This window comes from Emydura macquarii, unplaced genomic scaffold, assembly GCF_026122565.2.
Source record: "Emydura macquarii macquarii isolate MOO-44397 ecotype Brisbane River unplaced genomic scaffold, CSIRO-AGI_Emac_v2 contig_820, whole genome shotgun sequence".
Classification (NCBI taxonomy): domain Eukaryota; kingdom Metazoa; phylum Chordata; order Testudines; family Chelidae; genus Emydura; species Emydura macquarii.
Window position 1 is genome coordinate 886828 of NW_027130957.1, and position 27068 is coordinate 913895.

The window sequence follows — 27068 nt, forward strand, 5'->3', positions numbered from 1 at the left end:
CATTCTCCACACAGACCAACATTAAAATTAAACTGGCATTTACCCAAGAGTAGGTGAATTCCCAAATTCTGCCACTTGATAACAATGGCTCAAGAAAGGCATTTATAGTCTCTCAGAAAGTTCTATTTATGAGGAAATCTTTCCCCCTCCCTGCAATTTTGAACATCTTGAACTACCAGTTTGCAGAAGGAGCACAGAGACAAGTCAGTCTTTTGCTATTTTTGCAAGGGCTGGTTGGTTCTGGGACTGGGTAATGAGACGTGGAGCTTCCCAACTCAATTGGCCATTCAGGCTCAGTCCGGTTTTGTTGTAACCGGAAGGATGTTACGCTCAGCTGGCCGGCTGTTTGGTAGCTCCTTTGGAAAGAATTTAGGATGTCACAGTTTAGCTCTTAAATGGACAAGCAGCCACATAACCACCAATGAAGCCTTTTGTTAGGATTCTCAGAGCCATCAATGGGGCTCAGCTACCCTTTCACCCTTACTGATGGTCATTCCAGGTCATGGTTTAGGAATATTACTGGGACAAGGAACATAAAAGCCTTGCAGCTTCCCATGCTGTACCTGTTCTGCAGGTATATGAAGAATTTCTGTCTTCAGGTCTGCCAATCCTGTGTATTATCAGTACTAAATGTCAAAGAAAGGGAAAAGAGTAAGTTAACTCTTACAAGTTACGGGTCTTTGCTAAGGACTATCCCAATTTAAAGTCACTACCACCACTGCACAAATCTATAACTGAACAATTCGCAATTCTATTGAACACCCCATTCTCATGCCCCTTATCCCAGAAAGGACATTTGTATATTTATGTTTAAGCATTTGGCTGATACAAGAGCAAGAGGGGAATGACTTGGGACAAAATGGTCAAACAGAAAAGCATGAGAGTAAGCAGTTTACTTTTGCCTGGTAAGAATTTGGTTTCCTGAATTTTGTAAGATTTTAAACATTGGTCTGGAAAAGTTTTGTATGTCTGGGTGGTTTGGAGAGAAAGCTTTAAAAATTGCTTTTTGATTTCTTCATCTACCCCTTTGCTGCTCAACAGGTCTTCAGAACCAGCCTACAAGATCTTAAATCCTTCTTCTTTAAAAGGACTTACTTTAAACTTAATATCTGTCCATACGGGCTACAGGCCCTGAATTAATCACCTAGTGGTTTGAGAAGGGGACTGGGAACTAGGAACCAACTTCTAATCCTAGATCAGGCACTATCTGTGGTCACAGACAAGTCATAGAAATGTAGGACTGGAAGGGGGACCTCAAGACATCATCTAGTCCAGCCCCTTGTACCGAGGCACTCAAAGATGTTTGTCTAACATGTTGTTAAAAGCCTTGGGGATTCCACAACCTCCCTTGGAAGCATATTCCACATCTTAACCACCATTATAGTTAGAAAGTTTTTCCTATTATCTAACCTAAATCTCCCTTGCTTCAGATTGAGCCAATTACTTCTTGTCTTTCTTACCTTCAGTGGACATGGAGAACAATCAACTATGTTAAGGGCTGTTACAAAGAGGATGATGAAGACTTATTAGGTCCCCCCCCAACCCAGTCATCTTTTCTCATGACTATACATATCCAGATATTTTAACCTTTCCTCATAGGTCAGGTTTTCTAAACCTGTTTTTCATTTTTGTTGCTCTCTTCTGGACTCTTTCCAATTTGTCCACATCTTTCTTAAAGATGGTGGCACTCAGAACTGGATACTATACTCCACCTGAGCCCCCACCAGTGCCAAGTGGAGCAGGGCAATTACTCCCCCATGTCTTACATACAATACTCCTTATAATACACTCCAGAATGAGATTAGTCCTTGGCGCAACAGCATCATTTGATTTGTGATCCACTAGAACCCCCAGACGCTTTGCAGCAGTACTACTGCCTAGCCAGTTATTCCCCATTTTGTAATTGTGCATTTCATTTTTTCCTGCCTAAGCGTAGTACTTTGCACTTGTCTTTACTGAATTTCATCTTGCTGATTTCAGACCAGTTCTCCAATTTGTCAAGGCAGTTTTGAATTCTGATCCTGTTCGCCAAAGTGACAGGAATCCCATAGTTTGACATCATCCATACATCACAATCCCTACCTCACTTTCACCATGTGTAGGATACTTCCCTAAGCCACAGGAGTGCTGCATGGGTTAGTGTGTGTTTAAAGTGCTTTGCAGATTAAGAAGCACTATATAAGTGTTCATTACTACTAAACTGGACTGCCACTCTGCTGGCCATACTAACTCTTAAGATTTAAAGATAACAGTCCCTGATTAATTTAGAAACAGATCCCAAAATAAAATTTAGATTAAGGCTCTTAAACCTTGTGGATCTCCTGGGAAGTACGGGCTTCTAATTATTCTTGGCCAAATGTTTACTGGATTTCTTGGAAATCCATCGGTGCCTGATCACGAACTCCCACAAAAGGGCATGCACATTCATTACTCCCAACAAAAGGTAACCGTGTATAGCAGCAGGTCTCTCGGCCCATAGGACTTTTGCTCACTTTTAGATATTATTTCCTAGCTATTCAAAAAAGCACATTTTGAGTCACCCCTACTGGAATCTGTTTCAGAGTAAGCTGGTTTTATTTAATTTTACATACAGTTCTGTACTATATAGTTGGGGTACTTTGTCAGGGAGTTCCTTGAATGTCATCTGGCATAACCACCCTACACAGCCTGCAGCTACAGCACCTCAAGCTATGACCCAGGTCAGGCTAAAAACTCAGATGGGACAGAGACGTTGCAGGAAAAACCAAGGTACTCCAGGAAGTATCCTGAGACCCAGTACCTTATGGAAGAACCTTGGGCCATGCCTTGGAAGCCAGCTAATATGTAGAACTATAAGGGGCATCTGATCTACTTTTACAAGGCTTGGTTTAATACAATCACATTTTTCTTCACCCCACCTGTGACTCCTAGTTTCCCTCATTTTCTTTCCTTTACTAGGAATCCCTCTTCATTCCCATCTGTTAACTTTCTTTCCCTGCTCTCCATATAACATCCTCTACCAAGGCAGACAGCACTAATTGAGTAATTATTTTGTTAGCTTAAGGTTCAGTATTAATATCTTGGTGAGAGATAAGATCAGAAAGTCTGATATCTTCATTTTCTTGAACTCTCCCCTCTAAAATAAGACAAGACATTTTTTCTGCTATGAGATCAGAAGTGTGGGTGGGTCAGGGGATTAATAGAGACTGAGCCTTTTCACCTCTAGGACCAGGGCTGGATTCAAACCAATGACAGTCACCTTTGGCTTTTCTATGGTTTGTGCAATACAAGTGGGTGTGTTTCAGATCTGCACCTAATAAAGCAGCGGTTCTCAACCCACTGCCCACTTGTGGCCCAATCAGCACACAGCTACGGTCCATGTGACATCTTCAGGGCCATACAGGTAGTATATATATATTGTGTGGATGTGGCCCACGTAACAGAGAGAGAGCTGCATATGCAGCTCACAATGATAAATAGGTTGAGTACCACTGTAGTAGAGTATCCATGTCACAAAATCATCATCAGAACCTCCCCACCCCTGCGGATAGTCTCAGAGAGGCAAAAGGGGCAAATGCATCTGGAATCCCACCACCTGAGCAAGCATAATCTCTGGGGAAGAGAGGATTGCTCCCTACCATTGTTCCACCTTCTAGAGCAAAACCTACACTATTACTGCCAATGCAATATCTGTGCTGTGAGTAATTTCACTCTGGGTACATGCAAGATTGAACTTGTATTCGATTAAACTAAAGCAATATAAACTGACCAAGGTATCAGGCCACATTGGAGCACGTTTTCCATACAAACTTCATATAGTTGTCCTTACGATCAGCTCAGTTAATCCAGAACAGATTTTTCCTTTAGCTACCTGCTGCTCACCCTTCCACAAAGTCTGGAGATACTGCAGATGGGATTTCATCCTTACACTTCTCTCACACTCTCCTCTCCCCACATATCCCCCATCCTCTAGCACTTTTTCATAATTAACAACAGAATAATCCTGTGCAAGTGATGCTGAAGAACAGACAAGGTCTAGCAAGGCAGTTGACACTTTTGCAATTTTAAAGTTTGAAGCCAAAGGTTAATGATCTGCAGAATTCGACAGGCTTTGGCTTCACCAGCCTGCCAGTTAATGTTTGCAGAATTACAATACATTAGGGGCACAGACAGCAGCAGTTTCCTGGAAAGGCACTCCCAAAACACTCCACAAAAGAAGAGAGTTACAAGATTCTGCAGACTAGTTTTCACTCCGTGGCCCTGCTAATCGTTCAAGAACACTTTGTGCCTTTTTGGCCAACTCCAACTGCTCCCAGCACCAGGAATTAAGCAACTATAGTCAAAATGCAGACAGCTGTAATCCTTGATCTGTTTTGTATCTCAGGGTCCTACTAGATTTTTGTATGAACAACGGATTTAGTCTGACCCACTAACTAGCTTTCCTTGCCAAAAATCACCCCTTCCCATCTCTCTTACACATGCATAAAAAAAGTTCACTGGGAGCTTCACACAATTTTTACACTTCAAAGTTCAAATATGGTATCAGTTACCCTTCAAAAAAGCTCCACCAGTGCCAAGTGAATAGGAGTCCCCTAGGAAACCACAGATCTTGTCATTAAATGAGTGATCTAACCCCAAGCCTCTTGGATGTATCCAGGCTCCTCAGACTGTAAATCCAAGGACACAAAAAAAGAAAAAAGTCTTTATTTCTACCTCCCCCCAGTCCTTTCAGAAATACAATTTCTCTCAATGGAAAACTTCCATGACTTTCCCCTTCAACACACAAACTATTTTCACCCATCCAATACAAACTGGTACTCAGCAAGCCAGCAACGTACTAGTTTCACCCACCTCTTTCCCCCATGCCTACCACAGTATCATCACTCCTGGATAAGAGTCCTTTTTTAAGAGAGACCCAAAAAGGCAAGGGAAATAAGTTAGTGGGAAATGAGGGGGACAGAAACCCAGTAGGAGGTGCTATCAGTAGCAGTCAACCCCTAGGGACATGGGGAAGGAGAGAGTGGGGACAGAGCTGCTAACCCATCAGGGCCAGGAGAGAAAGAAGCTGGTTGGGATGGGATGGGGTGGGGGAGGAGAAGCTGGGGATTTGGCAGCACCAGCTCACAGCATGGAGAGGGTCTTAGCTTCCTGCCACAGGGGAGCTCTGGTGTGCCCAAAATGACGCTAACTCACCCAACAAGTAAAGCATAGGCAGCGATAGTGCAACCTTACTGTAGATTGCATCCTTCCACTGCCACTCATCCCTGAACTGGCATAATCACCCTCTTGGCATTAGAAGGGAGAATAAGGAGCACAACAGCCCCTAGGTGTAAGTGGCTCATTTGCCTGCAGAGGAAGGGATCCAACAGTAGGAACAAAAAAGGCCTGGCAACCTCTAGAAACCGTTTATAAATTCCAAGCCAGGAGGGACCAATGCGGTCATCTAGTCTGACCTCTTGCATAACACAGGCCACAGAACTCCCTCAAAGTAATTCATTTTGAACTTGAGCATCTCTCCTAAGAAAACATCCAATCTTGAGTTAAAAATTGCCAGTGACTGAATCCACCACAACCGCTAGTAAATTGCTCCAATGGTCAATAACCCTCACTGTTAAAAACGAATGCCTCATTTCCTGTCTTAATTTGTCTGGCTTCACCTTCCAGCCCTTAGCTCTTGGTATAACTTTGTCTGCTAGGTGAAGAGCCCATCATCAATATTCATCCCCCATGCAGGTATAGATTGATCTAATCACCCCTTAGCCTAAAGGGGAGTTTAGCTAGATTGAGCCCCTCAAACCTATCACAACAAGGCATATTTCCCAATCCTTTAATCGTTTTGGTGGCTCTTCCCTGAACCATCTCTAATTGATCAACATCCTTCTTGAATTGTGGACACCAGAACTTAGACACAGGATTCCAGCAGCAGTCCCATCACTGCCAAATACAGAAGTAAAATAACCTCTTGACTAGAAATCTGCCCAGGCCTAATTTTTAGCCCCAACCTGGACCCAAGCCTGAGAATATCAAGTCTTTTTTTGACCATTGCCACCAAATGAGAGTTATCGCCACAGCATCCACTACCCCCTCCTGTCTATGGGGTCAGCATAGCAGCTATATGTGCAGGTAGCTGCACGCCCTACTCCTGCCATCCACTGCCCCCTGCTGTGCACACTGCAGAGTGAGAGGCACTGCCACTCCTTAGGACCCTCACTCTACAACACACACAGTGCAGTGCGGCTGCCACCACCCTGACTCCACGGGCAGGAGGGAGAGAGCCAACCTAACCCAAGCCCAAGATCTAGTTCTTTCCCCAACTGACCCAACCCCAATGCTTGCAGTTGAGCCCCACTGGGTTCAAGTCATGTTGCATGGTTCCACTCTCTACACCCAAAACCCTGCATGTGGCATCTCAGAGACCAGCTTGGTTTGTGCACAGTGTTTGTGGAGGGGGTTGGTTTTGTTTAAAAAAAAATAAAATAAAAAAGAGTCAGGTTTATAATAGGTCTTCAAACCCAAATGTCTGGAGTTGGGTGTCTCTGAGAAGTAACCCCAGATGCTTGGGGGAACAAGGGAGGGGACAGTCACTTGGCTGGGAGTCAGGAGAGGAGGTGGCAGCTCATCACCGGTCAAGGAAAACAGAGTTGGGCAGGTGCCTCGGGGAGAGAAGTTAGGGCAAAGGAAACGGGGGGAAGGTAGGGAAGTTACCTGTCCGGGATGGAGAAGGAAGTAAGTGGGGAGAACAGGGAAGGCATGGGGGGGGGGGGGCGTAGCAGCCAGGGAAGGAAGCAGTTATGTAAGGGAGTGGACGACCAGTTATCTGCCAGGGGACATGCAAGGGCAGTTAGGCGTGCAAGGCGCAGCAGATCTCTCTGGGGGGGGGGAGGGGGGACACGACAGAGGGACAGCTACCTGTTGGTGGGCAGGAGGAGAAAGGAGCGAGACTGCGGGGGTAGGGGCAGTGGTAGAGAAGAGACTGGGCAGGAGGAAGACACAGCAGTGAGGATGTGACGGGACAGGCACCTGTCAGGGCAACGGGCAGTCGCAAGGCAGGGCAGGGCGTGTAGTGGAGGGATGGGGGCCAGTTACCTCACCCGGGTGCAGGGGGGGGGGCAGTTGCCCAGCCGGGTCAGGGGGGGGGGGGGAAGAGGGTGAAGTGGCAAAGAAAGAGGGCAGTTATCGGGCGAGGGGACGGGGGCAGTGGAGGGGCAGGGGGCAGTTAACCAGGCCGAGAGGGGGTGCGCGCAGTGAGGGGCAGGGGGCAGTTACCGGGCGGGGGGGCAGGGCCCGGGGGGCAGTGGGGGCAGTTACCTGTTAGGCCTCCTCAGCGCAGGCTCCGCAGCGGGTGGAAGTTGAGAGGCTCCATCCATGCGGGGGCAGCCCGGCCCCTGGACCAGGGCAGGGGATCACTCGCGGTTGGGGTCGGCCGCCCTAGCCCCTCGCCATGCTCCGCAGCCCCAGGCTGGCTGGGACTCGGACCCTCCCCGGCCCCCTCCCCTGTTTATCTCCTCCAGCTGTCTGGGGCTCAGCAGCAAACTCCCTTAACACCGCGCCTGCGCCACGCTAACTGCGCCACCACTCCTTCCCCGCGACTACCTTTACGCCACGCAAACAGCGCAGGCTCGCTTCGAGAATCCCCCTTCCCTCGCCTACAACGTCTATCTGCCCGCGCTCCGAGTGACAGCGCCGCTGACCACAGGGACTCCCAGCTCGCTGGGCGGTTTGAGCCAATCGCGCACGGGCGGCCCAGCGGGGCGGGGCTGGAGCGCCGCTGCGCCTGCTGGGAGTTGTAGTTCATTAAAGGAGGGCGGGCGGCCCATGCTAGGCTGTGTGACAGGAGTTGATAATGGGGAGCCCCACTGGGAAGTGCGTGTCAACCAATGCCTCCCAGTCCCTTCCCGTCCCTGGGCGCGCTGCCCTAGCTGGGATCCTGGGAAGCTCCAGCCACGTGCCCCCTCACCCACTTAGTTCCTCCACCCCCCAGGTCCCTGGGCTAAGCCCCACTTCCAGCCTCTCCTCCCCATCCAAATCTGTAGGCCATGCTATGCCCCAGTCTCCCTTTCACCCACCAGGGCCCCTCGGCTTCCCTGACTCCCGACCTCCTCATGATTCCCTAGGGCCCTTCCACACCCTACTATCCTGCTGTTACCAGCCACAGTGGCCCGGCAGCTTCAAATCCCCATCTTGTGCTCGGCTTGGAACCCCCCCTGGCATTTGCTATGCCTCACATGTCCTGCTCTAACCCATCATGGTTTTCAAGTCTCTCTATAGCCCACTCTCACTGGTTAACATGTTACAGAGCCAGTCTCCTCCTGAGCCCCAGCCTTGTGTTCCAGCCTGCCAGGGCTCACCCATCTCCAAGTCTCCCTTCAGCCTATTCTATAGCATTGGCTGCTCTGAACCTCCAGCTTGCAATATATCCTTATAGCCACCTGTTGCCATGCCACCTCAAGGAGCAATCTCAAGTTACTTAGGGTCAGGCAAGGTAACTGGATATATCTAAGTCTTGTCAGGAAAACCCGAATGTCTAACCTGGACTATCTGGTCTGCATACCAGACTGTCCTACAAGTAAAAAAAGCTGGTCTTATCTTGGGAAGCTCCAGGCTTGGACCTTTTTGCTGTGTTAAAGTATTTTTTCCAGGTGGTGGCACTGTTTTCAAAAATGCTCCCTTCAGTTCTCTATTTAAATACAGATCCCTACAGTTCTGGGAGAACTAAACATTACTCTTTGTTTTACAAACTAACAAAGATTTTTTTTGTGCCCCACTTTTCAGATCAGAGGCGTGGGGAGGAGATTACAATGCTGATTAGAGCTTGTCATGGTAAGTGAGGTTAAGTCACGATCAACTGATTAGAAAAAAAGCAAAAATTTAGAGTTAACAAAATCAGAAGACTCCATTTAGAATCAAAATATGCTTTATTTTGCAATTAAATGTTTTAAGCCATTTAATAGTTCAAGGTGCATTTAAAAATCACAATCCCCTGCCTCTAGGTTCAGCCCTGACAGGAGAAAACTGCTGCTGCAGTTTTCAGCAGAAGGAGCAGCAGCCTCTTAAAACAGCTACTAAAGGTAAGTAACGTGACCTCGCTGCCCCCATGCACACTGAAACCCAGAGAAACCACAGAAGCAATGACCAACCACTTTCTCATACATTTCCCCCCCGGCATTCTCCTGTGGTATTTCTCAGTGAAAATGGTGAAACTATCACTTCTATCCACTTTCTTAAGAAGGTCCCCCTGTGACCTTATCCAGGGTACAATCTAGATTCTGGACTGTTGAACAGCTGTGTCCTCTCAATTCTCAAACCTTTTACATTGTTTTGCTGTGAGTAACCACCCTTGGTGTGCTCTCACAAAGTCTCCAGCATGTACATTACTCCTAGTTGTCCTGTATGAGTGGATATGGCCAGCCACTCTTGAATTACACTATTGTGCAACACCAGCAAAATTCCCACTCCCAGATTTTCCACCAGAAATATGCATCTTATACTGCCCAACCCTCTGCTAGACGATACAAGCTCATATAAAGTCCATCATTTCATTAATAGAAAATGATATGCACAAATCCAGTTATCTTAAATGGAGTTTTCCAAACACTTCAGTCCAAGCACACTGGTTTAGATAAAACAATAAAATCAATTTATTAAACTACAGAAAGAGAGATTTTTAAGTGATTACAAGTAATCAGGCATAAAAGTCAGAATTGGTTACAAAGAAATAAACGGTAAGAATGCAACTAATACCTAACTTAACAAGCGAAATGAATTCAAAGCTTAAAGTCTCTCTCACCACAAATTCTGACAGTTTTACTGGCTGAATTCCTTTCAGACAGGATTCTCCACCTCAGTCTGAAGCTGTTTCTTTGCTCTTCAGATGTTGTGGTTGCCATGGCTAGAGAGAAAGGGGGGAACATTTTAGGGCATCTCTTCCCCTTTCTTATAGTTTTCTTTTTCTTCAAAAAGCATCTCCAGCTGAGGTTCAGGAGACAAAGTGTGTGGAGACGGGAACCTCCAGCTGTTTCTTGGCCAAGATGTAAATTTCTTGCTCACGCCCTTTTCCCTTGCCAAAAAATGGCCACTTGGCCAGGTGATGATAGTCCATTTGATCTTGACGCCTGGCGGAGGGGTCCGTTTGCCTTTTGTTTCTGAGGAAGTGGTTTGTGGCTGTTTTTGTAGACTTGGAATATGTCTCAGTAATATAATTAAGGTTAAGATTTTGTCATAGTTATTTTTAGTAAAAGTCATGGGCAATACACAAAAATTCATGGAAGCTGTGACCTGTTTGTGACTTTTACTAAAGATAATAGATGAGAGCTGATCTGGCATTACTGAAGCCACAGTTGGGAGCTGTGGGGCAGCAGGGGCTGGGAGCTGCAGGGACTGCTGCCAGCAGTGGCTGGGAGTGAAGAGGCCCCCCTCCTGGCTTACAGCTCCAGCCACCACCTGGGACAGAGGAGGAAAATGTCACGGAGGTCTCTCAAAGTCACGGAATCTGACTTCTGTCACCTAATCTTATCAATAAATATAATACAGTAGAATCTTATAACTTTACATACAGTGTTGCCACACACATTTTACCAGGACAATAATGATCAGCAAATTATGAGTTTTCAAATGATACCTCACCAGGCGTACTTTGTACAAAATGTATCATACTCTTATAGAAGGGGTGAACATAAGGGTACAGGCTGTCACACCCCCATGACACAACCGACTTTCTCCAGACGCTGTGCAACATTAACAACCTCCCTCAGAACACCATCCTTCTCACCATGGATGTCACCTCCCTACACACCAACATCCCCCACAATGACAGCAATGCTACCTGCCTCAAATATCTACAAGACAATAGATAACACTCAGAGATCCACCCCAAACACAATCCCCAAACTCATCCATTTCATCCTCATCCATAACAATTTTACTTTCAACAACAAACGCTTTGCCCAAACCATGTGAACAGCCATGGGTACTAGGATGGCTCCCCAATATGCCAACTTCTTCACGGGTCACCTTGAAGAAGAATTTCTGGACAAATGCACCACAAAACCAATGATATATCTGAGGTACATCAGCAATATTTTTATCCTCTGGACAAATGACCTAAACTTGCTCCTAGATTTCCACCACAACTTCAACAACCACCACTCATCCATCTAACTCCCTCTAGAACAGTGCTTCTCAACAACCAGACCGTAGATTGGTACCAGTCCCTGAGATCTCCCTGACAATTTAGGAAGGCAGCAAGCTGGTCCCTGGTATCAAAAAGATTGAGAAACAGTGCTTTAAAATACTTCGACACCAGCATCAACTTCCTGGATAACACATTCAGCTTCAACAGTGGAACCCTACAGATAACTATGTACAAGAAACTCATGGATCGTCACACTTACCTTCACAGATCCAGGAACCACCCCAAACACACCAAGAAATCTGTAATGTACAGGCAAGTATTCAGATAGCACAGAATATGCTCTGAGGAGAAATCCAGGATACACACTTTAATACCTCCTTCACCAAATAAGGACATAGCACCAGAGAAGTAGTTTGCATCATGGAACCCAAATACCACAGAGGGAACCTGCTTCAATATAGAAAAAAACAACCACCCCCAAATCCTGACTGTACACCCTTTGTTGTCACTTACTACTCTACACTGGAACCCACATGGGGTATCATTAAACAATTACAACCCATAAGCAATGGGGACCATGTGTGGAAATAAATCTTTCCCAAAGTCCCTCTTCTGGCTTTCAAACAACCACCCAACCTTGCCAGGCTCATTATCAGAAGCAAGCTCCCATAGACCAGGACACACCAACTCAAAGTGGCACCAGTTCCTGCCTCAGCAACAATGCAAAACCTATAAACATATGCGCACTGCTGCAATGATCAATACTTCCCACAGGACACTTTGTGAGATCCATGGGTCCTACTCAGACCTATCACAGCATATGGTATACCTCATCCAGTGCAGTAAATGCTCCAATGATAACCATGTGGGTGAAGCGAGACAATCACCATGCTCTCGAATGAACTCACACAGAAAATCGATAAAAGACAAAAGCATCATATCACCCATGGGTGAATGCTTTTCACAAAGCAAGCTCTTCATAAGTGACCTCTCAGTCCTCATCCTCAAAGGAAACCTGCACAGCTCCTTCAAAAAGTGAGCCTGGGAGCTTAAATTCATAACTTTGCTAGACACTAAAAATCATGGACTGAATAGATACCGGATTTATGGCTTATTACAACAATCTGTAACTCACTAACCCCCCCTTTTTTGTCCGATGACTGAAGAGGTGTTTACTGATCACTTCATCTTGAATATCTCTTACAGTATGTGTTAACTACTTATGCTAAATTAGTGGTTTTCAACCTGTAGTCTGTGGACCCCTGAGCAGCTGTAGCACACCTGGTGAAGACACTGTATGCCAACAGGAGAGTGCTGTCCTGTCAGCATAATTATTCCACCTCCATGAGAGGTGGAAGCTATGTTGGCAGGAGTATGTCTCCTGCTGATATAGCGCCGGTATGGGCAGGACTTAGGTTGCTGTAACTTGCGTTGCTCAGGGGTGTCTTTTTCACACCCTTGAGCGATGTAAAATAGATTGACGTAAGTGGTAGTGTAGACCTACCCTTAGTCTAAGATTTCCAAAGGGGTCTGCAAATGAAAAAAAGTTGAAAACAACTGTGCTAAACAATCTGTTCCACCTCATATTTAACTGTGACACTCTGAGTACCTTTCCCAGACCCGAAGAAGAGCTCTGTGTAACTTAAAAGCTTGTCTCTTTCACTAACAGAAGTTGGTCCAATAGAAGATATTACCTCACCCACTTTATCTCTTTAATTTCTTGGGACTAACACGGCTACAACAACACATTGCAAACACCATATTGTCGTTTTTTAAAAAAATCAATCCATTACTCCTGTTCCTACAATCTTTATAATATTTTCCATTTTTACAATGTCTTCCATCTGAGGATCTCAAAGCACTTTACAAAAACTAATTAAGCCACTGAAACCCTTGGAAGGTAAGGTAATTACCCTATTTGACAGATGGGAAAATGGAGAATCATGGCTTGATTTTCACATACAGAACTCCAACTGAAAGTCAGTTTTTAGCAGCTCTGAGATCAGGCCCTGAGAGTTTGTGACTTTCTCAAGGTCACAGAAAATTGGTGGCAAAGCTGGGAATAGAACTAAAGTATTCTCATTCCCACTTTCCTACTCTACATGTTATATACACAGCCTTTTACACAACTCACATAAAAGGAGATTGCTGGATTTGTAGTCCTAAGCAACATGCAGAAAGAATGGAATAAAACTGCCTTGAGAACTGATAATTCTTCCATTTGACAACACTCGAATGAAAATACTTAGACAGTTATCACATCATTTAAATTCAGTGTTCAATAAACACCACATTCCTTGTCTCCCACTCCCTCTTTTTCTTTAATAATAATTTTTAAAAAGGCCAAAAACTTTGGATAATATACTCATAATTTGAATTGGGAATGCAAGCAATTAAAGTCAGGAATTTCAAAGTTACATTTTCTAAAGCAATGTTAAGTAAGTGATGTTGCACATATGCATTATATGAAGACTTACATTTATGAAATTCTAATGTTCAAGGGCTTGAAACATAATATGAACCAGATGAGATTTTCTCATTAGGGCTTCTGTTATGGAATTATTAGGTAAACAGGTCACACATGATCCAGTATCTAGTGTTCTTACATGAAAGAGAGTCCAGTAGACTTACCTTCTCCTCTTATCTGACAGCTTCTATACACTGAATAAGCTCTATAAGGTCAGCTTTATATTTTCATTTACATTTGTAAGTTAGCTTCTGTACTTGCATAATAATACTATGCACATATATAGCACCTTCTATTGGAGAATCTCAAAGTCTTGTATACATGTTAATTAATTAAGCCTCACAACACTCTGTGAGGCAGACAAGTATCATTACCACCTCTGTCATTACAGATGAGGAAACTGAAGTAGAGAGAAAGGTGAAGTGATTTGCCCAAGGTCATCTAGCAAGTTGGTTGCAGAGCTTGGAATGCAGGTGCTAAATGTTAGCCCACCCCAATTATAATGAAATGCAAAATTAAATAGTATGTTATTTACTTTGCATATTCTTTTGCTGCACACATGAGAGAGAGAAGAGAAAAGCAGCACCATTCCTGACTTCTTTGGATTTAATTTACAAGGGAATGTGGAGGAGAATCAAGCAGGGAGGAAAGGCTGCATCTCATCTACTTTGCTCAGCTGATCATAAATTACAATCAGCTGGGAGAAAAGGGGAGCATATATAAAAAACGTCTTCAAAGGAGTGAGGCAGGTATGCTGGGATGTTCTTCATTAATGAAAAAAGCAGTGGGAACAGAGAAATAAATGGGTCAGATACAGCTAGACTGTAGTAGTAGTACAAAAATATTAATAACTGTGTGGTTTAATGGTCAGTGAATGGGCTAGATAGTCAGGGTTTCTGTGTTCAGATCTACCACTGTCTCATTATGTAATCTAGGACAACATAGTCTCCCATTTACCCCATCTGTGCAATGGATATAAATAATGCTTACCTCCTCATTAATTAATGTTTGTGAAGAACTTTTAGATCCTGTGATCAAAGATGCTATAGAAGGGCAAGTTAAAGTAAATTCCTTTAATATGGCTCCAGTGGAGCTGAATTTTGCATGAACAATATGCAACGATAATTGAGAAAGGGCTCTTGGAACTTGCATGATGTAAGGTTATTGGCTGCTCCGATGAGTTCTAGGTTGTGGAATGTTAAGCATATCTTTCTTTGGGATGCTGTGGGAGTAGTGCTTAATTTGTGCTATGGCCCGGTACCTCTAGGCTTGGCAGTTCATAGCCTCTGCACCTCTGGGTTTGCTGCATAAGTTATGAATGTAAAAAAATTGCTTGAGCCCTGGGACTTCTTTCATTACAAATTAAGCACTGTGTGGGAGGATTTTTTCTTTACTTTCTAAAAAGGAAATTAGGAGGATGATAGGCCCTAGCTGCACAGGTGAACAGACAGGCTGCTTAAAGGGAAGGAAGAGACACAAGGAGGAGAGAAAAAGTGTTTCCAGAGTCTAGGGAAGATGGTGGTAAACTTAGATATAGAGGTGACTATATTTGTGGCACTTGCTGCTTTTTTCCAGAATACAGCAGAATAAGCTCTAGTGTTTTATGACTGATGTAATTTGCTTAATTGGATACTTTTAAAGGCCTGTTTGCTTGTTCCATACAGTTCTCATTCTTTATTCTTGCAGATCAAGCAGCTTAAATTGAATTAACTACATTTCCTCCTGGTGTGAAGGTAAATGCATGTTCTAACATCCATCAAGGGTATCTCTGGCAGGTCTTAAAATGCTGCAGATAGTTTGACTCCTCTCAAAACATGAGTCATAAATAACTAGTAATCCGTACTGGGAGAGTTGCTGGGCCTTGAGGAATTGAAGAGTATGTCCCTGCTCTGTAGGGCTAGCACAGTGTTAATCAATTTATCTGAGGTTGTATGGGGGCTTTAGAATTCTACACAGACTTAACTGGACGTACCCAGTTCTTCATGATCCTGGTCAGAGGGAGAGTGGGCAACAGGAAACATTATTCCACAATCTCTGGAATTTGCACTAAGTTACAACTATTTTAGAAAGAGGGATTGGTCAGCACCGTGGATAGACTCCAGTGGGTTTTGCCCAACTACAGCTACTCTCAGTCAAGCTGATTGTGAAATGTCTGACCAAAAGAGCAAAAAATTAATTTGGAGTCTATGTCCTATTTGGTAAAAATCCTGTTGTCAGAGGCTAGGGAATTTTCACGTACTTACCACTATTACTGAGTGATCCAGATAAAGTCTGGCATGTTGTGGAGATGGAAAGATTTAACCTAGTTACTTCAACAAAAGGATCACACCACCTTAGCCTCTGGGCACTATTTCTGGAAGAGAACCAGTCCAGGTGAGTGGTGCCCTGACTAAGTGTCTATTTGCCTGCATGTTCCTGGGAATTATAACTCCTTTTACAGTTAATGGGACTTTGATTGCCATTGATTTCTGTAGGGGAAGACTTGTTCCTGCTCCTGCTGAAATCAATGGCAAAACTCTCATCATGGTTAATAGTTCAGGAACAGGCCCCTACTCAGGAGCATGTGACAAAGTCCTTCCTACAGGAAAATGGAAAGTCCAGGACTCTCTTGCTGATGAATTTGCTTGTCCATAATGTATCCAAGCAGAAGTGAGAAGTTAATGCCTTTGGCTATTCCTGTTCAGACTTGTGATTCATTCGAATGTTCTCTTCTTTCTAGTCATAGGTTATTCTTTGTCTCTCTTGGGTAACTGCAAGACCACTAGTCTCTCTACTCTGGAGTAAGGCTCTATTGAGCAATGTTCAGTGATGATCAACCTGCAGTTCCTCCTAGCCCAGTATTCAACTCTCTTCTTGTGTCTGTCTAAACTGCTGTATCCTGGAAGGCAAACAAAGACCCAGACAAGTGAAATCCAAGGGCCTGAATCTGCTCTGCATGGGACTCTAGTTTGCTTCATTGGGAGTTTTGCAAGCTGAGGGTTTGCATTATCCCCATATCTGGGCACCTCACAAATGTTAATGCATTTATCCTCACCACACTCCTCTGAGCTAGGGCTGTCTCATTCTCCCCATTTTACATCTGGCAGGGAAATGGGTATGCAGTTTTGCCACTAAAAACAATGCAAAATTCCCATTGCTGTGAATGGAGCAGGCCTTATGCTTTGTGCCCAGGGAACCTCAGTGCTTAGCAGAGCAGAGCCGAGCCAGGAACAGAGTTCAGGTCAGCTGACTCCTGAAAGTCACATGCTTTACCACATGTTACTGCCATGGTTTTATTTACAGGTGTGCTAAGCTTTTCTGGTGCCTCTTTGATTGGACTTAACAACCAAGAACCAGCATTTTAAAGGTATTTAGGTGCCTAAAGATACAGATGGGCGCCTCGAGGGAGTTTACAAAAGCGCGTAGGCATCTAACTCAGTGGGGATTAGCCGCTTTTGTAAATCCTACCAGGCACCTATGTGCATTAGGGTGACCAGATGTCCCGGTTTTATAGGGACAGTCCTGATATTTGGGGCTTTTTCTTATATAGGTGCCTAGTACCTCCTACTTCTGTCCCGATTTTTCACACTTGCTGTCTGGTCACCCTACTTTAGGCACCTAAGTACCTCTAAAAGTCTGGTCCCAAGAGGCTGCGTAGTGTAGGTCTTAAGGTTTGACCATGTCTGGTTTGTTGGCTGTATCCGTGGTAGTAAATCGCCTTTCTACTTGTACACATGCATAAAGAATAAATTAAAACAGGCTATATGTTCTGGTTAGCTTTGCTGGTTTGCTTTCACAATATCCAGTGTTTCTTGGTGTACTTTGCTGCATGAGTTTCCTTGCTGTGTTTGTTTTATATACATGCTGGAGCTTGAATTCCTTAGGGCTTCCTGTGCCTGCAGGACTTGTTTGAATGAGCCCTTATCTTGTATGTTTTAGGTGTGGTCATGCTCTGGCTCCCTGTATTTCTGAGGCGCCTATCACCAGGCCTCCAGTCCTGTTCCCACACCTTCCCTAGCGGCTGAAATTTGGCCCACTGCCCTTGACTACCCCTTCCCGCCAGCTTCTTCCATTGCTGTTCCTGGGAAGGGGCTGTGCTGCCTCCTCCCCAGAGGTGGCTGCATTCCTCCAGCCGGGGTGCTCCACGACTTTAGGGGGCTGAATCCCCTGTCTGAGGGGTGACGGGCAGGAAGAAGGCGGCCGGGGGGACGCGCCTGCCCTGGATTCTGGGGGTGCCCCATGGAACCCGCGTGGCACGTGGATAGGGCCGGGCTCTATCTCCCCTTCCCTTCCCTGCCTGGGGGGCGGAGCGGAGCGGGCCGGGCCCGGCGGCAGCGGGAGGGCCGGGCGGCCCGTGCAGTGCTGCTCCCGGCCGGCGGGCGCTGCTGTGGCTGCGGTTGCGCCTCCGCCGCTGCCTCTCCCGGCGTCCTTGTCTCGGCGGCTATAAGGCGGGGAGTCGGCCGGGCCAGCGGGCTCAGTGCCGGCGAGAGCGGAGCCGGGCGAGCTGCGGGAGCCGGAGCACGGGGCAGCCTGGGCCGGGCGGGGACTCCCTAGCACCGTCCGCTCCCCTCCTCTCCCCTCCCCGCGGCGGACAGCCGGGTCTCCCCAGCCGGCCAGTCCCTTCTCCGGCCGAGGGGCAAGGGCTGCACCCTTCATCCCTGCCCCGCCGCAGCGGGCGGCGCCCCGCCAGCCCTCGGCTTCTGCACCTTCCCTCCGCCCGCCCGGGGCTCCTGGGGGCTGCAGCACCTTCTGCCCCTGCTCCCGGCCGGCCGGCCGGCCTCCCTGGGGGGCTGCTGTTCCCTGCCGCAGCTTGCCGGGGCTCGGCGGGGACGGGGAGTTTCTTGCCGCGCGTTGGGATCCGCAGGGCTCTCGCCGGCCAGCCTGCGGGCTCTGCCCCTGCTCCCCCCTGCCCGGGGATTGGGAAGCCTCCGGCCGAGTTTTGGTCTCACGAGTTGTTTTATTTTAAAGTCCTCTCTTCCGGCCAGACTGGAGCGTGTGTCTGGGGCTCGCTCCCCGTCTCCCCTGCCCTCTGCAGCGGCCCCCGTGCGCTCCCCATGAAGCCCCCCGGAGCAGCCTTCCCCTGAAAGAGCCGGGCAGCGGGGCTCTCTCTCGGAGGGCAAGGGAAAGATGCCGGCGAAAGGCTCCCGGGGCGCCCCTTCCCTCCGCGCTTTGCCCTTTTTGTTCATGGTGGCGGCTCTCTTAGGGCTGCTGCCCTTGCTGCATAGCCATGGCTTGCAGCCTAATCCCTCCAAGCCTTCCCACTACTACCCAGCGGTCGTCAGTGGAAGTGAGCCCGGGGATTTCACGGCAGCCCCTCGGGATGTCTCCCAGGAGATTCGCCCTCTGACCAACCATTCCAGCACTGGGCGTCACAGGCAACGGAAAGCCTTCCCTGTCCTGGGCATTGACTACACCCATGTGCGGATACCGTTTGAGATTTCCCTCTGGATCCTGCTGGCATGCCTCATGAAACTGGGTAGGTTGGCACCACCTCTCTGCCTGGGGGTGCGGGGGGTGGGGTGGTGGTAGTGGTGGTATGACAATGCCTGAACTTGTAGATTTAGGAGTCAGGACTCTGGTGTTCTCTTCCTGATGAGCATCCCTGTGACCTCGGGGAAATTGCTGAAACTTCCTGTGCTTTCCGGTGTGTAAAATGGGTATAAAACTTGCTTCACAGGGGTGTTTGTAAGATGTACTTGTTGGTAAAGCTCTTGGAGATCCTTGGATGAAATACGCTGTAGAAGTGGCAACTGTTAACCATCCTGTTACAAAGAAATTCTGCGGGATTGGTTAACAATCACTTCTGTTCCCCTTTGCAGCTGAACTTCCCTAGAGAGGAAGGATGGTCCCATGGTTAAGACGCTAGCCTGTGACTTAGGACAAGGAACTGAACCCAGGTCTCCCATCACAGACTTCTTGTGAGATCTTGAGTGAGTCACTTAGTTTCTCTGTGCCTCAGTTCCCCATCTGTAGGATGGGGATAACTGCACTTGCTCGCTCTCAGGCACATTGTGGGATAAATGTATTAAAGAATGTGAGGTGTTTAGGTACTTTATACAGCTTGGATCAGATACCCTGGCGAGATGACTGTCCCAAACGGGGACTGATGTACTGAGATTCTGACCGCAAATCTCAGACCTTCTGCAGCAGGATTGATACCAGTTGAATTCTCCAGAAGCATGACGTGAGCTCACTTGGCCCTATCACATGCCTAGAATTTCAAAGCTGGCTTTTGATTCTCAGCATAAAGGTCAAACTGGGCCTCTCTCCAACTGGTGATGTTTGTTTATATTCTGTCCTGATGCCAAGAGTGCAGATGAAGTGTCTGCCTCTTCCTGTTTTAATGGGGAGCGGGAAGAGATCTGCTTTTCCTAGATTTCGTTCCTGACTCTTGTAATTAATTGTTTTAAACCTAACCTTATTAGAGGCTCTTCTGTAGAACTCTGTAACCTGCTGAATCTTACACCAGGCTCCTGTCAGTTTCTGAGTGCTGAACGAAAGATTGGTGCTTGTGCTGGGAAATCTTATGACTGGCCATGCCTGCTGTCTAGAATTCTAAACCGTGCCCCAGTTCTGGTGTAATAAGCTCCAAGCACTGGACTGGCAATTCAGGGCAAACTGCTGATCGCTGCCTGAGATTACAGAAATGTTTTTTTCCCCCCAAGGTTGGTGTGGGTGAGAGCATCTGCGTTGATATGAACAACTTTTAATACTCTGCTATGGGCCTCTGAACCTTTTATTTGAATCCAGGGAAATAAGCATTAACATTTAGGCCCAGAAGACTTCCAGGTGTGTCTGGGTAAGATCTAGTGGTTAGCAGATATTGAGAATCAAGACCCTTGGGTTCTCCCTTTCCCCTAACTGGCCAGTGAGTGTCAAGTCTTTTCAAATGCTCTGAAATATCCTTAGAAGATGCCACACAAGTAAGCAATACTGTTGCTTTTCTCTTTATAGCCATAGTCTCCCCTACACAGGCATATGTTAAGTAACTTGTAGTAGCTGATTCCAGTTATTGCATTCCATTTACAGTCCTCTTTAACTCTAATGGGTGGGGAAATCAGAAACATCCACCAGCTTCAGCATAAAAGAAGGGTGCTGCTGTTTGTTCTGGACTTTAGGTTTCAGTCCCGTTAGTCCGCCTTAAGGCGTGCTTTGTGGCTGGTGTGCAAGCTGTGAAATTGGTGCTTGCTGGTGAAAAGCACCAGGACAGACAGCAGAAATACCCTGTAAGGAAATATGATGTGGGGAGGATGGGAAATGGGGTTAGGGAATCTCTAATTTCCAGCAGGTTTGCTGGCTGCCTTCTTTTTGTGATCATCTTCATTTATCGGTGTGATTTATAGTGCTTACACAGAGGCTGCGACGCAGAGCAGCTTCTGCAGAACTCATCTTAAGTTCAGGCTGTTTTAAGAGTTGTTTTTAGTCAATAGCTGAGCCTGTTGCTTCTTACCCATTGCAGGGATTTGGGAGTCTGCATGTTCAAGGTGCATATTTTAGGATGACTAGTCTTGTAACTTTTCAAGGATGTCTGAGAACCCAATGGAAGTAATTGGGTGCAGGGGACTCCGCACATACCACAGCCTAGATTGTCTGGCTCCTTGCTAGGAGCTCTGGCAGTAGAGTAAAGATGAAACAGCTGCCTCCCTTCCAGGAGTTTTGCTTCTGGGTCAGATCAGCTTGGGTGAGGATAACTTTCCTTGCAGGTTTCAGGGTCTGAGCTCATAGCTCCTAATTTTAACCCTTAAACTAGCACTTTAACCATATAATCCAATGTCTTCCAAATATATATGAGTTGCTAAGATCATTGCTATCTATGTACCTGTTTGCTGGTCTGTTAGAGAACGTCCCCACCTCTGGGAGAAGCACAACGGCATGAGCTTACATTGCACTTCTGTCCCCACCCCTATAGCTCGTGGTGTGCTGGGTGTGCAATTCAGTCTTCATGCAGATAGCCAAGTCTATAATTGTAGGTGCTGATATGGATCAATGCAGTGGACTCTAAAATGACAGGACCTGGGAGTTCCAGGTTTGATTAACCAGACTGAGGATTTATCCTCCAGATCCTTCATGCTTATTCTTGCCAAAAGGCCTGCTATGAAGTGGGGGCAGGATGGGAAAGGCTAATGGCAATAGTACTTAGCACTGTATCTAGTTCTCTTTATTTTCAAAGCCCTTTGCAAGCTTTGACTTATACCTGCGAGAGCCCTGGGCGGTGGGTAAAAATATTACTGCTATCTTACAGATAGGGAAAATGGTGCAGAGAGTTTGTGACAACCACACAGGGAGACAGTCCTGGAGCTGGGATTACAACTCCGGAGCTTCTGGCTTCTAGTTCTGGTCTTAGTCCACTAGACCAGGCTGCCTCTCAACTGAAGTATGGGATGATGATGGAACAACTAGTTTGAATAATGGTTCCTGAGCTATTGCAGAGCCCCAGGGGACTGGATTAAAATCCTGTGAAGTGCCATTCTGGGTATCTATAACTGGTGGCAATATGGGCGGCCCCTCACTGCACACTGAAGAAACACTGGGAAAGGAGCTGAAAAGCTTGGGGTAAAAATTAAAGGGACGTTATCAGGGTCAACAGACCCCAGCTATAGTTTCTGTCATATTCCTCAATTTCCCCCTCCTCTTTCCTGATTTTAAAAATTCCTTTCCTCTCTTAAAGGAGTCCCTTGGGGTATCTTTGTAAGATGGTTTAATCTATCCCAAGCCAGCGCTGCAAGAGCCTCAACATCCCAGTAGCTAGGCCTACCAGCTGTACCTTGAGGCACCTGATTCCTTGGGATCTTGGGTACATGCATGTTGGCTGACCTTGGGGCGCTCCTTTTGTGATGTGCTTCAAAGAGCAGCTATCTTGCAAATTTCGGTTACCTGCCGGCTTTTGAGAATGGAACCAGCCTGGGAATTGAGCAATAGTGCAACGCGAACACACTTGTGGTTGTGATCTCAACCAGCCGCGCAGACTAGGATTGTTGCTGGCTCACCTGTGACCTAGTCCCAGCACCTGAGGTTAGGACTGAGGTTTTATTCTTTCAGGTTTCTCCTAGGTCTGTCTTAGTGTTGTTAGCTAACTTTCTTTTAGTGCAAGATCAGTTGATAGTACTAGAATCATCTGTGACTTCTGAACTCAAGGTTAGAGAGAGGGAGCTGACCTTCAGTTCCAGTGGCGGTAGCAGACATGCATACAACTCAGACATAACTAAATATCTTCCATTTCCACTGAAATGGAAAGAATGAACAAGGAATGCAAATAAAAGCTTAGTAGCTAATTGCTGAAATAGTACCTGTCATAGTGTCCCTCTATAGTGCCAGGCTACAGCAGACTAGCTGAGGGACTGATGGAAAGGATTCTCCTCTGCCACAGGTTTGATGTTGGCCTTGGGTAAGTCACTTCACCTACGTGCCTCACTTTCCCTACCTGTACAGTAAAAATACCTTGTAGGAGTGTTGAAGCTTAACTCAATTAAATACTTGGAGATCCCCAGATGTGTTTTATAGAAATGGAAAATATTATTCCTGCCCTGAGCTGGAAATTGTCCAGGTTCAAAGTTTGACAGTATGTGAGATCCTCTCTTGAAGCTTTTCATATTGCACTGAATGATGCTTTGGATCTGAGCTTAAAATATTTTTGGTCCTGCTCCTGGAAGCAGCTTTGTCCAAGTCACTTTGCAGGTCTAGACAGCAGCAGGATTTACTGCCTTTCACTTCTCGTCTAGGAGATAGCTTAATGACAGTTGAGCTGTGCTTTGTCTGTGGTGATGCCTAGATATCTCTTCCATGCTGAGAGTCCCTGGGAGGCAGTGTCTATTGGGGGTATGCTCTTCTACCTTGTCTTTCTCTGTGTACCATGTGAGATGTTAAATCACCAGATGGTGCAGCTCTCCTGTTTGGAGCCTATTCTAATTACTGAGTCATTTGTTTTTCTTTGTAGCACTTGGTCTTTCCGAATGTCTGGGTCGGGCTGTCTAACTGGGGTTATCTGGTCCACAACAACTCCTACAGCAACCTGTCTCTTAAGAGCAGCAGACATCAACCAATACTTCAAAAATATCCATGTAATCATTAGCTATGTTAAATTAGCTGTAAAGTGATCTGAGCTGAGCATCTATTATTTTGAAAAATAACACTTTGCAGCCTTTCCTCCTGTTCCACGTAGACCTACAGATCCTGTATTATGGATAATGGTCGTGTGCTGTAGTGGAGTTAGACATTTCTGATGTCTGTTAGGCTAGGCTTCTTGGGGCCATTTACAATATGCAGGACAAGATCTATTTCAGTAATCCTAAGATACTGTCTCAGAAACGTCACTAACTCCAGCCGGCGACTTCCTGCAATGGCGTCTCATTCCTGCAGCCAGATAGTAAATACTTTGTTATAGTGTCATCAATGTGCATGTGGCATTTTGAAAAAGAATTTAAAAAAGGGAAAACGTTTCCTGCCCCAAAGAACTTGCAATTTGAATTAGGAAAAGGACAGCAAAGATTGACAAAACACAAGTGGCATTACAGGGAAATAGGGTAAAAGATCACAGGATGTTTTTGTTCATAAACATGTCATGTCGGTTGCTCTATTTATAAAGGATCGGCTTTTCAAAAGTGCCGAAATCCCACTGTTAATGTTTCTAAGGCTCCTAAGTCACATAGTTGCTTTTGAAAATTTTACGGTTTGGTTTCTACATGCCGAAGCCACTTCTGGAATTGGCATTTTAGCACCCTTGAAAAGCACACCCATTATAAAAAGAAACCCCCAAGATATGTATATTTGTATTTACTGTATCGTAGGATTTTTTTAAGTGTCTAAGGTTGGAGAGATCAAATTCATTGAGATATTAGTGAGAAGTGTGGTACAAATACCTACCATGGCATGAGAAGAGAGACCAGTGTGGGGGAAGTTGGCTGAAAGACATGACTCAAGAGAAGAGTGAGGTTGCATAGTGCATAGGATTGGGGAAGGAATTGTGGGTATGAGGGCAGGCAGGGCGGAAGGCACTGACTCACAGGTGGGAGGAGACCCGGGAGGCTCTGAGGCATGGCAGAGCTATGCCATGCAGGCATGGGGGAGCTTTCACTGTTACTGGACTCTGAAACCAAAGATTCAGGAAATGCGTCTAGTGACAAACATGCTCTCTTCAGACAAGCCCTCCTCATCGTGACAGTAACATTGGTTTCTTAAAGAAGGGATCTGTTTTCTTCCTAGAAGAATATAGGGAGCTGCTCTGAATGTCACACCAGGCTTCTGGCCAGGTTGGAGCACAGCTGGTTTGAGTGTCAGCGGGATGGTGAGCAAGAAAGGAATTGAAACACAAATTGATCTCATCTTGTTGTATCAGCTGAAGCCTCTATAACCAATAAGAGCATCCAGAAAGGAAGCAGGAAATGTGACCAGTGGATAACAATCCAACTTCTGCCATGATCTTTAAGGGATGAGCCAACTAGCAGTGACTTGATAGAAAAGCAGTTGGAGACCGTGATACTTTTAAAATTGTATGTTTATCCCTCTCCCCCACCTTCCTCTCTTTGTCTTGTTAGAGTGCAAGCTCCTGGGGGCTAGGACTGTGATCTGACGTATATGACAAGCAGCTATCATTCTGCAGTGGAATGGACATTATAGAGTAGCGATAAGGCTAGTAGCCAGAGTGGAAAGGTATCTGAACTGCTCTGCCAGGCCTCTTGCCATTGCAGGACCCACTGTTCGTCTAGGTGAGTTTCTCCGTGTCAGAGGAGCTCATCCCCATTGACTCCAGTGGACTAAGGCCTATTTACACCAGATAGGGATCTGGCCCGATTGACCCTGGGCCACGTGGGAAGGGTCTGGACTCCATAAATGCACCCTCACTTAGTTTTAGAACTGTCCCGTTTGCCATGGGGCCACTTTGGCTAGGAATGCCCAAAGCAGGTTCACTTTGAGATTCCTTGCGTGTCTGTGGCAGATTGTTTGAGACTGAGGGGGAGGTGGTCTTGGCGGCTAAAGCACAGACTGGGAATCAGGCGAGCTGGGTTCTGTGCCACTTTGGCTGATTTCCTGCTCTCAGTGTCTGTTTTCCCCATCTGGACAATAAGAATAGTACCTTCCCTGCCTGGTACTGAGGCTTGATTCATGAACATGAGTAAATGATTCTGAGATTCTTGTCTGGCTGGCGCTATAGAAGTGCAAATTATTCTTAATTATAATAAACACTCTTTTCAGAAGCAGACATGTTGGTCTTTCTCCCTCTTATCTGTGAATGATCCTAATGCACATGGCTATTTCTTTCCTGCCTTTTCATACAATTTGCCAGCGTGGCTGAGGGCTGAGAGAGAGAGAGATGGGCTGTGGTCTTTTCTCCCTTGCTTGTCTGTCTGTCTGCTGGAGCTTGAACAGATTAGAAGGAAGATCCAAAGAGTTTCCTCCAGGGGACTGAGGGAAGTATTAATGTAATTAGGGTGTGAGCGGTAAAAGATTCCTGACATGAAATATGGGCTATTTACAGAGTGGGAAGAGCATGAGCATGTGTATGCATGCGATGGGGGTAAATTCAGTCTATATCCCCTTGAAGAGCACTCTGCAGTGAGCCCTAGCGTCCACTAAAAGTGAAGTACAGTCAGTATCAGGCTACACTTCGAGGCCACTTAGAAATTGAAGCTAGTGTAGAAATTCCCATCTTGAAGCCTCCTCTTAATAAACAGGCTGAGGGCATGTCACAAAACTGCCAAGGATCTATGCTCCCTCCCAGTATGTTTCTGGGTGGAATTCAAGGTGTTGGTGTTAACCTATAAGGCCGTGAAAGATTTCGGGTTGTGGTTACTAGAGCCCCAGTGAAGATAATTAACTGCTGGCCCAATTTACCTTGGGACGTGGCACATTCTCAATCACTGGCAGTCTTGGTTTAAAGACTTTAGATCTTTAGGTATGCTATCGCTCAAATGGAAGTGATGGGTTTGAAGCAGAAATTATTGGGTGGGGTTCTTTGGCCCATGTTCTGCAGGAGGCCAAACAAGATGATCATAATCTCTTCTGGCTTTAAAATTGGAGATATTCTGCTTTACTGCCACCATTGTGATCATCAAAGGCCCGTGAGCTAGCATTCCCCAGCAAGTTAACCACTGATTGAGTGCTAGCAGGTACCTTCACCCACCATGTTTAGAGATGCTATGAAGGCCAGATGAAGCAGAGAATGGAGCCAAGGGGAAATGTGAGCTAGATATTGTCACCAATGCTGAGGGAAGGGCAGGGGAGATAATGCTGTTCTCCATGGATTAGAAGTAGGTGAAGATATCTTGGATGCTGAAGAAATAACATTTTTCTTTTGGGGGGACCCACTTTTTTCAATTAGACAAAACAGAAATTCAGCAAGCATTTTGTTAGTGTTGAAAAATAGGCTTGTCTTCTGGTATCCCATTCTCTCCTCAAAAAAGCCCCTTCCCAGTGCAAAGCTATAGACTCCTCTATATAGCAGAGTTTCCCCCAAAATACTTTCAGTATTGTGGTAAGTTCTGAATCTTCTTAACACTGCTGATCTAGTGGCTCCGC

At 46.1% G+C, this 27068-nt stretch overlaps 2 protein-coding genes across 6 annotated transcripts in view; one reads left to right on the forward strand and one right to left on the reverse strand.

Annotated features, from left to right (window-relative positions):
- The window catches only part of WDTC1 (WD and tetratricopeptide repeats 1), a 34027-nt gene extending 26471 nt beyond the window's left edge, over window positions 1-7556 (reverse strand). The window contains exons 1-2 of one of the 2 annotated variants that reach the window (XM_067543298.1): window positions 7288-7556; window positions 564-626 (exon numbers count right to left, since the gene is read on the reverse strand). The gene's annotated coding sequence lies outside the window, so the exon portion shown is untranslated. The remainder of the gene's footprint in view (window positions 1-563; window positions 627-7287) is intronic. The other variant, XM_067543299.1, reaches the window with a different exon arrangement.
- A 6788-nt stretch (window positions 7557-14344) lies between these two features.
- Window positions 14345-27068, forward strand: part of SLC9A1 (solute carrier family 9 member A1) — a 61652-nt gene continuing 48928 nt past the window's right edge. For 3 of the 4 annotated variants that reach the window (XM_067543301.1, XM_067543300.1, XM_067543302.1), the window contains exon 1: window positions 18040-19032. In XM_067543301.1, the coding sequence (XP_067399402.1) occupies window positions 18684-19032 (349 nt within the window). In that variant the 5' untranslated portion in view covers window positions 18040-18683. Of the gene's footprint in view, window positions 14384-18039; window positions 19033-27068 lie in introns of those variants that run through there. The other variant, XM_067543303.1, reaches the window with a different exon arrangement.